The following is a 12,260-nucleotide window of genomic DNA, read 5'->3' as shown; positions in this document are numbered from 1 at the left end:
TCGACGGCAAGGAGCTGCTCAGCCACATACGGGCCGTCAGCTTCAACGGTGAGTCTCTCCGTAGGCGGCGGAGTAGGGGGCCGCGCTTTTATTTTGAAGAGAGCATCGGCCGAATGAGACGAGGGTAAGAGTTTACCGTGGATGCAGATCACAGGGGTATCTTATGGAGTGTTTTACAGATGAAGTTATCAGGTACATGTAGAAAGTCGTATTCAGATCAGATATCTAAAGGGAGGATAATTTCACACTTCATCTGCCCCACCCCATAGTCAATTGTCCTGTTTTTGTGTGTGCTTTCATTGTTTATTATGTTTGTGTATTTCTGTGTCTTTTGTTGAACAATCTTTTATGGGAGTTAGGAATGACATCAACAAACGGACACACACACACACGCACATGCACACACACACACAAACATACACACACACACACGCTTACGCACACACACCTCAGTCCCGGGTTCCATCCCACCCTGTTCTCATCCGTCCATTGTTATCTCCTTCTTTCTCCTCCTCTTTCCCTTTCTCCCCAGTCTCCTCCAGCTCCAACAGAAGAGCTGAGGCTTCAGCCCTACCAGGTTGAACAAACAAATCAAACGAAATAAACGCACACAAACAATAACATGCAAACAGGGGCCTGTTCCAGAAAGCCTGATTCATGAAACTCCAAAATGAATTGAAATCCAGCATTTTTCGTTCCAGAAACAAAGATTGGCGACAATCCCAGGACCATGACATATTTATACACCTTTATACTTAATATTCATAGACCCGGTTGCAGATTAGTTTTGTTCCAAAGATTTTAAAGTTGGCCTTCTTTCACATTCTTACTTCCCCGAATATATCAACAAAAAGTTTTAGGAATTTTCCTAACTTCTCCTTAACTTCCCTTTCCTCCGTTCCTTTGTTTTTTTACCAAAATAAGTAGCACCAATCGCATCATGCAAACATGATACATCGTCATGACGACCACGTGACCAGCTGTTCAGTTCGCTATTCGTGGTTCGACGATGACACCGTTCACGTCACACTATTCTCATTTGACCCAACAAGAGTTTTTGAGTAAAACCACGTCTCTAAAATGTGTTTAATCCAAAATTCTTCGGACTTGGGCTAACGCAATTCACCTCCGATCTCCGACTGTGTGTTGCTATCTAGGCCGATGAGCATAACTGGCTTTCTGGATCAGGACCCTGCATGTTGTATTAACGCCCAGCGTGGAGGGGTATGGTAGCGGGGGGGTGGCTCCCAGGCTAATTTCCCTGCGTCCTGTTCATTAGCAAACGGACACAAGTGGGAGTAGCGACGCAACACCTGGCTGAGTGTAGCTTGAAGTTATACTCCGAATTATACTTCTGTTATGAATAGCCAGCGTACACAGTGGGTCTCTACGTCACCTGCGTAGTTTCACAAAAGGCATTCCGGTTGGCTAGCCTGATCCTCAAAACAAATCAGGTTAGCCCACTTCGGCTTTGCCCCATATCTTCTGATACATTTCTGATGGACTGAATCATGATGGACCCTAACTTTTGGTGGTTTTCATAGAGGAAACACCATTTCCACATTATTATGATAATCTACAGATCACCTAAAGAATACTTAGGTCATTGTAACAAAAGTCGCCAAATGAGGTGACTTTCAGGGACTTTTGGTGGACTAAACGCTAAAAACGGTGTAGAAACCCACGCTGTAACTTCGGCGGCTATTTGATGCATAATTTGGCTTTGGAAGTCGGAACTGTCTGAAAACAAGAAAAAAGTGGGGGAATAAAAACACGAAAATGTATGAATGAATAAAAATTGCATTTTCAGTTGGTGCCGATCGATTGGATCCATGTTGGAAAGGGTTTTCCCTCCATTTTATAGGAGACCCTGTTGCGCTTGATTCTAATTTGGACGTCTGATACTGCACGCTTTTAATTTGGCGAAATCCAGTAATTCGATTTAGCGCCCGAGGGCCGAATATGGATTACGCATCTAACACATGTTGTCTCCGAGGCTTATTATTGACTGCAGATTTTTAAATGACTAAATATTTCTGTTCATCCTCAATGTGTCACACTTTGAACTTGTTTTCATTCATCCCACGTCTCGCTAACGGGGCTAACGTTTTAACGAGTTAACGTTATTTTCTGCCCTCTCTCTCTCTCTCTCTCTCTCTCTCTCTCTCTCTCTCTCTCTCTCTCTCCTCTGCTTCACATCAATCTTCTCACTTTGCTCATTCCTCCCGTTATTCCTGTTTCCAGAGATGACACTACCTGCTTCTTTCAGGACGCTTTGTGTTCATTTCCTGCCTTTGTTTATCGAGTATAAGCGCTTTTGGGGGCGAAGAGAAAACTTTTTTTCTTTTTGGAGCCACGTGTGCATGATTCTAGAGACCTCATGTAGCTTAGTTATTTTAGTTCTCACTGTGCATGCATGCTATTGTTGCTCTAGAAAGTGCCTGATGCCAATGTTCTTGTGTTCTTAACCCATTCTTCCCTAGCTTTGGTGAGAACAGAACTATGATGTTATGGTTCTGTATGTGCTTGTGTGTGTGTGTGTGTGTGTGTGTGTGTGTGTGTGTGTGTGTGTGTGTGTGTGTGTGTGTGTGTGTGTGTGTGTGTGTGTGTGTGTGTGTGTGTGTGTGTGTGTGTGTGTGTGTGTGTGTGGGTGGGTGGGTGAAGCACAAGGCCATTTTTAGCTGTTTTGACCTTGCCCTTTTGACCTTGTGATCGCAGTAACTTTCCAGAAATGATTGGCTACCCCTGACGCAGAGTGCTAAGGTCACTGTGTGTGTGTGTGTGTGTGTGTGTGTGTGTGTGTGTGTGTGTGTGTGTGTTCCTTTTTAACTATCAAAGGAATTCCAACTTGTATAAACCCCTGCACAATTGAAAAAAATATCCAGGACAGAAATACCCAGGAAAGAAAGTGAGAGTGTTAATTGAAACTTTGATTTCAGACGATTATTTGTATTAAATCCAGCATTTGTTTCCTTTAATTCAGGAATTACTATCAGTGTTTGGGTTTCCTGTTCTAATCAATGAATGAGACCCAGGATACAGGCTGTGTTGGTGTGTTTGCAACAGGAGGAAACAGAATGCACAGAATGCCCAAAAGGGACCACGGATTCTAGCCTTTTCTTATCTGTGTCACTTAGACAAGATGTGGGTACCTTTGTCACATGCGGTCTATGTTTGGCTATTTGAATTGTGTGTGTGTGTCTGTGTGTGTGTGTGTGTGTGTGTGTGTGTGTGTGTGTGTGTGTGTGTGTGTGTGTGTGTGTGTGTGTGTGTGTGTGTGTGTGTGCGTGCGTGCGAGAATGACTAGGTACGTGTGAGTTTGGTTTTTGTTGCGTATTTTCCAATTAAAATTACCTTCCTTATCATTGTGTTGAGGTCCACATCGTGGATAACACTAAATGAAACACACTAAAAGAATGAGCCCCTTAAGATCGGTGTCTGTATGTATCGCTAGAGGCACTAGCAGAGTCAGAGAGAGAAAGAGAGAGAGAGAGAGAGAGATTAATGACAGGTAATGGATTTATCCTTAGTTATCGTTAGTTATCCTTTGCATAAATGGCGGTCAGGATCAAATGAAGCATTGGTTGGCCAGTTAGTCGTGTCTGTCTCTCTGTCCCTCTGTCTGTCTCTCCGTCTCTCTCTCGCTCTCTCTCTCTCCTCTCTCTTTCTCTCTCTCTCTCTCTCTCTCTCTCTCTCTCTCTCTCTCTCTCTCTCTCTCTCTCTCTCTCTCTCTCACACGATCAAACACACAACACACAGACACACACACACACGCTCGTGCATGTATATTTAGTCCTACTCGTGCCTATACATTTTCCTCAGCTTATACCCTTTAAATTACATTGTCGAGAGGTGTTTTCAGAGGCAGACCTTGGCCATGTCCTCCTACCTTGGCTCTTTCTCCCTTGGTCATATTCTCTCTCTGTGTTTGCTATATCTTGCAAAGAATCTTGAATTAAACATCTATTTATTTGTCCTCTCCACTTTATTCACACAAGTCCTTCCTCCACGATTGACTCAATCTCTGTCACGTATTATTGTCCTTCTCTTTCACCTATTTGTCCTTTGCAAAGTTATTGTGATTGCTCTCTCTCTCTCTCTCTCTCTCTCTCTCTCTCTCTCTCTTTCCCCACCAGTGAAGCCTTGACAGGGTCTGACGTACATCATCTTTCTAGTGAAGCCTTGACAGGGTCTGACGTACATCATCTTTCTCCTCTTAAGCTCGGTCAAACTTCACCTTTTATTCCTTTTGTGGATTTTTTCCACGAAGGTTATCATATGACCGAAAGCTTTTCCCAGAGATCGCTTGATAAAAGGTTTCCCTGGACCAAACGGCGTACTTATCTCTGTTCTTCTTACTATTTTGAATAACTGGGTAAGGAGTGGCCACACGGAAACAAAGGCAAATACTCAGGGAATGCGCACCACTCGCACTTATGAACTGGTAACCCGCACCACGCCTTTTTTCCCAAATCCAACAAGGAATACGTAACAGTTAAGGGCAAGTGACCTCTTAAGCCAACACAATTTATCCTCTAAGTGAAATCCTCGTGCAGAATAGACACAAGCTACCCAACGTTTAGCCTTTCTCTCCCTTAATGCGTCCTATTCGGAGAGAGCAGCGAAGACGCCAAAGGCTTTCTGACTTTACGGACAGCTGATAGCGGTAATCCGGCACGCCGTAAAGGGGGAACGCCCGCGCGGATCCACCTTATGATGGCCTTAAACCAGAACGACCAGAAAGAACAGAAAGAGAGAAAACACATTTGTGTTCTGAAGCCCCTTATGTATTTGTCACCCGGTGTGTATGTAGGTTGTACTGCTTCCAGGAGTTGATGGATCAGCATGAAGAATGGAACAGCCAAGGACATACACAGAAATATATATGTATATATTCATATACAATGAAGGTTTAAGAGCACTTTGCTGAGAGAACGATCATCAAGGACACACAACCCCCACCGAGTTTTGCAAACGGAAACTGACAGACACAAACAAAAGACGAAACATTTTAAAATTGGAGTGGACATGTCCCATTTATGTCAATGAATCCATGTGCGTACGTCATCACGTGCGGGTGGTGGTGTGTGTGTGAGTGTGTCTATTTGTGTATGTGTTTGTGTGTGTGTGTGTGTCTATGTCCATACGGTTGTTTGTGTGTGTCTGTGTCTGTGTCTGTGCATTTGTGTGTGTGTGTGTGTGTGATTTTTCATCTGTGTGTCTGTGTGAGTGTGTGTGTGTGTTTGTGTGTGTATGTCTTTGCGTTTGTGTGTGTATGTCCGTTTGTGTCTGTTCACGTGTTGCTGTGCTTGTGTCTATGTCTGTGTGTATGCGTGTATTTTTGTGTGTGTATGTGTCTGCTTGTGTGTGTGTGTGTGTGTGTGTGTGTGTGTGTGTGTGTGTGTGTGTGTGTGTGTGTGTGTGTGTGTGTGTGTGTGTGTGTGTGTAAGCTCGTCGTGCACCGAAAACTTTCATTAGGATCTTATCAGAGCTGGAGTCGTCGGCCCCGCCGGGCAACAAGATGGCCATCACCATGGGAACTGGTGGAAGCTAATTAGAAAGGCTTGATGATGAACTTTACCTGGCCATAATGACCTTGGAGAGAGGGAGAGAGGGAGAGAGGGAGAGAGAGAGAGAGAGAGGGAGAGAGAGAGAGATGGCCTTGGAGATAGAGGTTCCTTGCAAAGGGTCTTTAGAAGTTACCTTCTAAGTCACGTTTCAGATTCCCTGCAGTTAAAACCAATAGATATAGACTCTCATTTGTCCCCAGTGCCATTTCTCTACTGAACTCAGAGAGAGAGGAAATGTACAATTTTAAAATGACGATACATCCGAGAGAAAGAACCAGAGTATAGTATAGGACAACAGGAAAAATAGGCAGTTTATTTAGAAAGGCAGTTTATTAGAGAGGAAAAATTAGAGGAAATAAAAAAATGTGTAATGAAGAGACATCTGAGAGAAAGACCCAGAGAGAGCGAGCAAGAGAGAGTGAGATGGAAACAGAGCTCTGTACAATGAAGATGAGCACAGTGACACTGAAACCTGCACGGGCGCAGTGACCTTGACCTCACAAAAGGAACATTTCATAAACCACAGAGTTTCACAGGAGGAGTCGTCTCAAGGCTTGAGCGGCCTGTGGACGGTGGGCGTGGAGAGGAAACTCCCCATTAGATGAACGTGTTGATGCACTCTCCCAGGGTGCAGAGACAGAGACAGAGAAGGAGCCAGGAACTCACGGGCAACACGAGACTGGGCCGGTGAGAAGCGGTTTGACCTTGGAGAGAAATGAGAGAGGGAGAAGGAGGGGAGATCAGAGCCGAATAAAAGAAAATCAATCTGTACGCTAGGATAGGAGAGTGTGTGTGTGTGTGTGTGTGTGTGTGTGTGTGTGTGTGTGTGTGTGTGTGTGTGTGTGTGTGTGTGTGTGTGTGTGTGTGTGTGTGTGTGTGTGTGTGTGTGTGTGTGGGAGGGAAGATGGAGGGGGGATTTGATGGTTGATAGATGACAGACTTTATCAGGCTGACGAGTTGAGTTGGGGAGGGGTATGTGTGTGTGTGTGATCTGTATGTTAACGCTGTGTGTGTGAGCTGCGGTTGCAAAACTCACACATTGATTGACAGCACTGATGACCTTCTCCTGGAGGTATAAGATGGTGTGTGTGTGTGTGTGTGTTGGGGGGGGTCTCTGTATGTCTGTGTGCCTGTGTTTAGTTCTCCCGCTGTCTGCTCTGTCTCTGGAAGCCTGGTCCACCACGACCAAAGCTTCTTTGGATGCATGTCTTTGTGTGCCTCGCTGTGTGTGTCTGTTGTTGATTTGCTTCGTATCCATACCGCACCTCTAATTGCGCTACGAATGCACACAATTTGTCCTTCTGCAAACGGATAGACAAACCCAAGGCATAGTGACAGTTAAAGTGGCCCGCCAACGGAAAACTACCACAGGATAACGACGGAAAGAAAGGAGACAGGAAAGAGACAGAAAGCCATGAAGGAAGGACGTACGGACAATGGACCGCGAGACAGACCTGTCCGACATACTGCTAAGCAAAATGGCAGAGAAATTGAGATGGGAGACCGTTGTTTGTTGTTGTCACAGCTCGTAATGGGGCTTAGGGCTCTCTAGGAATGTCGGTAAAGATCTGAGAAAGATCTGAGACCCGAGCGATTTCAATAAACACATTGTTTCCTCGGGATGAGCGGAATAGCTGCGTTTTTGACAGCGATAAGATTTCACCGGATTTAACGTTGTGGCTGCGCGCAAACGGAGAGAAACAGGAGGAAAAACAAGTAAACATAGGTATCAAATATTTCACAAAACCTACTCTTCTTCGATGCCAATGCACACACAGCGAGACATGTGAGCTAACAGACAGACTGACGGACTGTAGACAGGCAGGGAGAGATGGATATGTTAGGAAGATGTTTTTCTGATTTCAAAGTTGAGACATGAAATGATGGGTACTGCTGGTTTGACTGAGACAACTCCATGATGTATTGTCAGTTGGTTGAGCAATGAGGGACGTTTCGTAGAAGGCAAGGAAGGACAGGACAACAGTCGGTCCGGCATTGAGAATTGGAAATATGCTAAGGGTAAGGCGGACACTCTTAAAGTACAATACTGTCAAGTACAGTAAAAAGTACAATATGTCAAATAGCTTAGTCACAGTGATTATGGCCTGGCACAGTGAATCTGCATCGTTAGGAGAGTAGAGTTAGGTTAGATATCACAATTTGCCCAAAATATGACTTTACTCTTAAGTCTTATGCAATTATGCTGAGGCTAGCGATATGTCAAAATGTTTTTGCTGTGCCCGATTATGCCTCAGAGCATTTAGCATGATCGTGTCCCTCAAAGAACCGGAATGGTAGCTAGTACCTCGGTCTCCACGATAAGACGTTGCGTAACGCAGTACATTTCCACACGCAAACCTGCATCAATTCCAAAAGACGAAAGCACTATATCGCTAAATGCTATTCGGCAGAAACAAGTCACGTTGACAAATTATATCGTAGAGGAGGTTTAAACGGAGCCAAGAAAGACGGTGACTATGTGGGTTAAATCACCCGGGCTGGTATTGGTCTTTTAAAACCGCTAGCTTCCTTTTTAAAACAAAACAAATCCATCTCTGTGCTCAGACCGGTTACAGACCCCCAGCGTGACTAATGCTTTCTCCTCCCTCGCATCTGCTGCGCCCGGCTGACGGTGAGTCAGTCATAGGGTCAAATCTGCCACTTGGACAGACCTGCAAACACCACTTTGCATCTTTGATTGTTTTTTTCGAGGCGGAGAGGCAGAAGGGAGGAGAAGAAGAAGAAACAAAGTGTGATCCAGGCTGAGTTGAACCACCCTCCAGACGTACCACGTAATAACAGCGGTGTCAAATACAAAACCAGGACTTTTATTCTTGCAGGATCCGTGGGTAAGGACTGGACTGGGGTGAGCCCTTGTTGTTGTTGTCGTCTGATAGCCTTTAGCCTCTCTCTCTCTCTCTGCTCCCTTTGAAATATCCACTGTGAAGACGGAAAATTGCTGAAGTTTGAGAAGTTTGTGTTTTGTTAAGTAGTGCACGGGAGAGACATGGAGAGGCTGACAGGATCCATACACCCGAAATAATAATGTCCTTCGAGGTGAATTGGATTGGATTTGAATGCAGGGAGGCCTCATGTAAGTGGAGAGGATGAGGGGGGGTTCTCTTTGTGGAGCGGGAGGAGAAGTGAGAGTCTCTCTGGGCTGTGATTTCCACCTCCATTTTCGATGTTTCTTTGCACTTTCTCCCTTTCTCACGTGTCCTCCTCTCTGGTGACAGCTACTGTTTTCTTTTTCTCTCTCTCTCTCTCTCTCAAGGCTATTAGCACTGAATATGTACACACACAGATCACACGGATGTGACCATGCTGGGACACACACACACACACACACACGCACACGCACGTACGCACACACGCGAACACACAAAGAAAGTACAACCACAAAAGCCCACAGAGCTGTTTTTTTTATTACAAGCTGCTGCAAAATCTTTCGTCCCGTTTTTTTGTCCATACAAAACTTTTATCCCTCGGTCTGGAGTCCTCCAAACTAATCTCCTCTTCTTCCCGACATCAATACTGCTCTGGAAATCTCTTTATCAACCCCCCCCCCCCCCCCCCCCCCCCCCACTCCAGTTGTCTAACCGACAGCCCAGCCTCTCTGTCTCTCTCATTTTCAGCAGCTTTGCTGTGTTGTCTCCCTCCCTCCCTCCCTCCCTCATTATTTCTCCATCTCATTGGCTCTCTTTCTTTCTCTTTATTTTCACATTTATTCATCTTCGAGTGGTCTTCGCGCTGAGTGTCTCCGGCATCACACTGCATCCTCTTAGTATTCTTCTACCGCCCTTCTCCCCCCGTTCCAGAGAGAGAGAGAGAGAGAGACAGAGACAGAGACAGAGACAGAGACAGAGAGAGAGAGAGAGAGAGAGAGAGAGAGAGAGAGAGAGAGAGAGAGAGAGAGAGAGAGAGAGAGAGAGAGATCCGGCTTTCGATGTGTTATTTACCTTGTTCAAATTTCGCCGCCTCCCCAGTTTTGTTCCATCACTATTTTCGTGTCACCATGCCATAGTCCTGGGCACTCTGTGTCCACAGCAGGCCAGGGGACATTATTATCCCTCTCCACTTCCTTCTCCATGCCTCCATCCGCTTCCACTCATTTGGTTTTTGATTGAATGCGATCGCTGAAAAATAGATAGAGCCGATCTTGGCCGGCGGAGCCAAATCAATTTCTTTACGTGGTCTCTCTGTCTCTGTCACACTCCTGGTCTGGCCACTTTTCTCTCTCTCTCTCTCTCTCTCTCTCTTAATCACGCTCTCTCTCTCTCAATCTGTCTCTCTCTCTTTCTACATTTTTATTCCTTTCTTTTTAGGTTAGAGTCGGGTCTCTCGCTGACATCTAAATCCGTTTCACTTTGAGACTCAATGGCTCTTCAGTGAGAATGGCTTTCGGGTCCAGTGAGAAGCTTTGGTAAATACCACAACAAACACATTTAACGTCACCCGCGATGGGTGTGAAAATAGCAATCAAAGCGCATTGTTCTCTTTCCATCGCTCACTCCGCTCCGCACGCATCATGAGGAACAACAAATTGTCCCCTCAATGTCACCGCGATGCCACGTATAATTTGACACCCCTTTGGTGTTTTTTTTGGCACTGGAGATGGGGAATCCTAATTAACCCAGTGGGTGCTAACGAGTGATTAGCAGCAGCTGTTTCGTCGGTGGAAACAGGGGGGAAACATCGACCAAACCTTTTTTCTACATCGGCTTGTTTTCCTGTTGGCAAACAGGGGGGCAGCGGTGACTAATTCCTCCCCCTTGAGTTTTCGCTTATTACTAAGTGAGAAATTTCATTCCGGAACCGAGCAATTTACTACAATCAAATGAAGTGATTGCAGATAATGTAGGGGAACAAACGATTTTCCCTCTTACTTTCAGCCGTAAAGTTTTTTAAATAATACATCGTATTTGTATGTAGCCACTACATTTAATTGTAATATTGATTCCTAAGAAACAATTCAAATAGTCCATTTATTCATGCATTAATTTCCAATTTAAATCAATTGACAATGGGTAGTGTCCCGGAACATGACATTTATTTCCAACAATAACAGACTTATGTGCGTGAATGCTGGGGGCGTGATGCTGACTGACTTCCCATCATACAATTAGGTGTGGATTCAGGAGAGAGTGGTCTTGTTGCTACGGTGACAGGATATTCTTTCCCTGCTGTCCAAGGTCACAAGTAGTAAATCACAGATCTGCTGTGAATCCAAGATGGGATTCGGTCCGTTTTGACCATTGCGTGTGCGTGGTTGCCTGTTTTTTATCAGTGAAGCTGCTTTTGTGTTTTTAATCTAGGAACATGGTTGATATTTTGTGGTACGAATACAGGTTGTTATGCGACACTACATACTTCACGTCTGAGCTCGTGCCCTGGTTGATATCATTTGTGTGAAGCTAAATCTTGAGTACGAGTCAGAGAGCGAGTGGATGTCAGTTGTTTAAACCGGCAGTATAAGTCGGAGAGCTAGTGGATATTAGTTGTTTAAAGCAGGAGTACAAGTCAGAGGGCTAATGGATATTGGCTGTTTAAAGCTAGTCTGAGAGTGGAAAGCAGTGGTTTGAACAGGAGAAGAGCTAACAAGTTGTTTGCATGGCTTAGAAGGAACCAAACGTCTGAGCAAATGTGGGCGAAAGTGAGGCCATACTTACATATAATAATGCATAATAACAAGACTGTATATGATATATTTCAGCTATGGAAATATCGTTCATCCCCTCCATGTCAGTCCTTGACATAGTCCTCAGCTCCACTTAATTACAGTGCCCAAGATACACGTAAACAATAAAAAAAAACAGACAAAGCTGCCTTTTCAGCTACTGCAGGATGGGTGTGAAAGAAAGCCCCATTAAGTCATTATTCACGAGATCCTGTAGTTGCATGTATTATAATTAAAGGTTTATTCTGGGAAACGTAAATAGGCCAAACATGTAGGCCATGCATGCAATTTTCGCAAATACATACTATATGTTTACTTAGTTAGTGTATATATGTGTGTGTGTGTGTGTGTGTGTGTGTGTGTGTGTGTGTGTGTGTGTGTGTGTGTGTGTGTGTGTGTGTGTGAATGCATGTTTTTGTGTATGTGTGAATGCATGTTTTTGTGTGTGTGTGTGTGTGTGTGTGTATATGTCTGTATGTGTGTGTGTGTGTGTGGGGGGGGTATTCATGTGTGTGTGTGTGTGTGTGTATGTGTGTGTGCCTGCACAGTGCAGTGTGAGAGGGAAGATTAAATTGCTCAGGATAACGGCTATCATTGGAGTTGCTCGCATTTCCCACAGGGGTGAAGCTCATTTATAACTTCTGGTAACAATGTGGGTCGCTGGAGCCTCTTCCTCTCCGACTCTATTGATTCAATCTCCGTCTGCCATCTATCTCCACCTGGCTGCCCCTCGACACCCCCGCTTTTATCCTCCTCTTCCTCTTTTTTTTTTACACCTCCAACTTTCACTCTCTCCCTCCCCTCCTCCTCTTCCTCTCTCCCTCCCCCTCCACCTCTTCCTCTCCTTCTCCCCTCCGTCTCCTCCGCTCTCTTCCTCCCCTCCAACTCTTCCTCTCTCGCTCTCTCCATCTCTTTCTTTCCCTCCTTCCTCTCCACCTCTTCACTTCTCTCCTTCCTGGTCAGTGTTAAGGAAAGGTTTCCCAACCTGGAACCATCCAGCTTCCTTCTTCCCT

General features: G+C 45.0%; 1 protein-coding gene across 1 annotated transcript in view; it reads left to right on the top strand.

The window, feature by feature from the left end:
* Positions 1-2: 2 nt before the first annotated feature.
* The window catches only part of grm8a (glutamate receptor, metabotropic 8a), a gene marked incomplete at its 5' end in the record, with an annotated part of 39,228 nt that continues 26,970 nt past the window's right edge, over positions 3-12,260 (top strand). The window contains one exon of the mRNA XM_060039107.1: positions 3-48. Within this exon, the coding sequence (XP_059895090.1) occupies positions 3-48 (46 nt within the window). The remainder of the gene's footprint in view (positions 49-12,260) is intronic.

The sequence above is a fragment of the Gadus macrocephalus genome, chromosome 19, assembly GCF_031168955.1.
Source record: "Gadus macrocephalus chromosome 19, ASM3116895v1".
In the NCBI taxonomy this organism is placed as follows: domain Eukaryota; kingdom Metazoa; phylum Chordata; class Actinopteri; order Gadiformes; family Gadidae; genus Gadus; species Gadus macrocephalus.
Note: the sequence above shows the minus strand (reverse complement) of the source record. Positions and strands in the feature narration are given on the sequence as shown.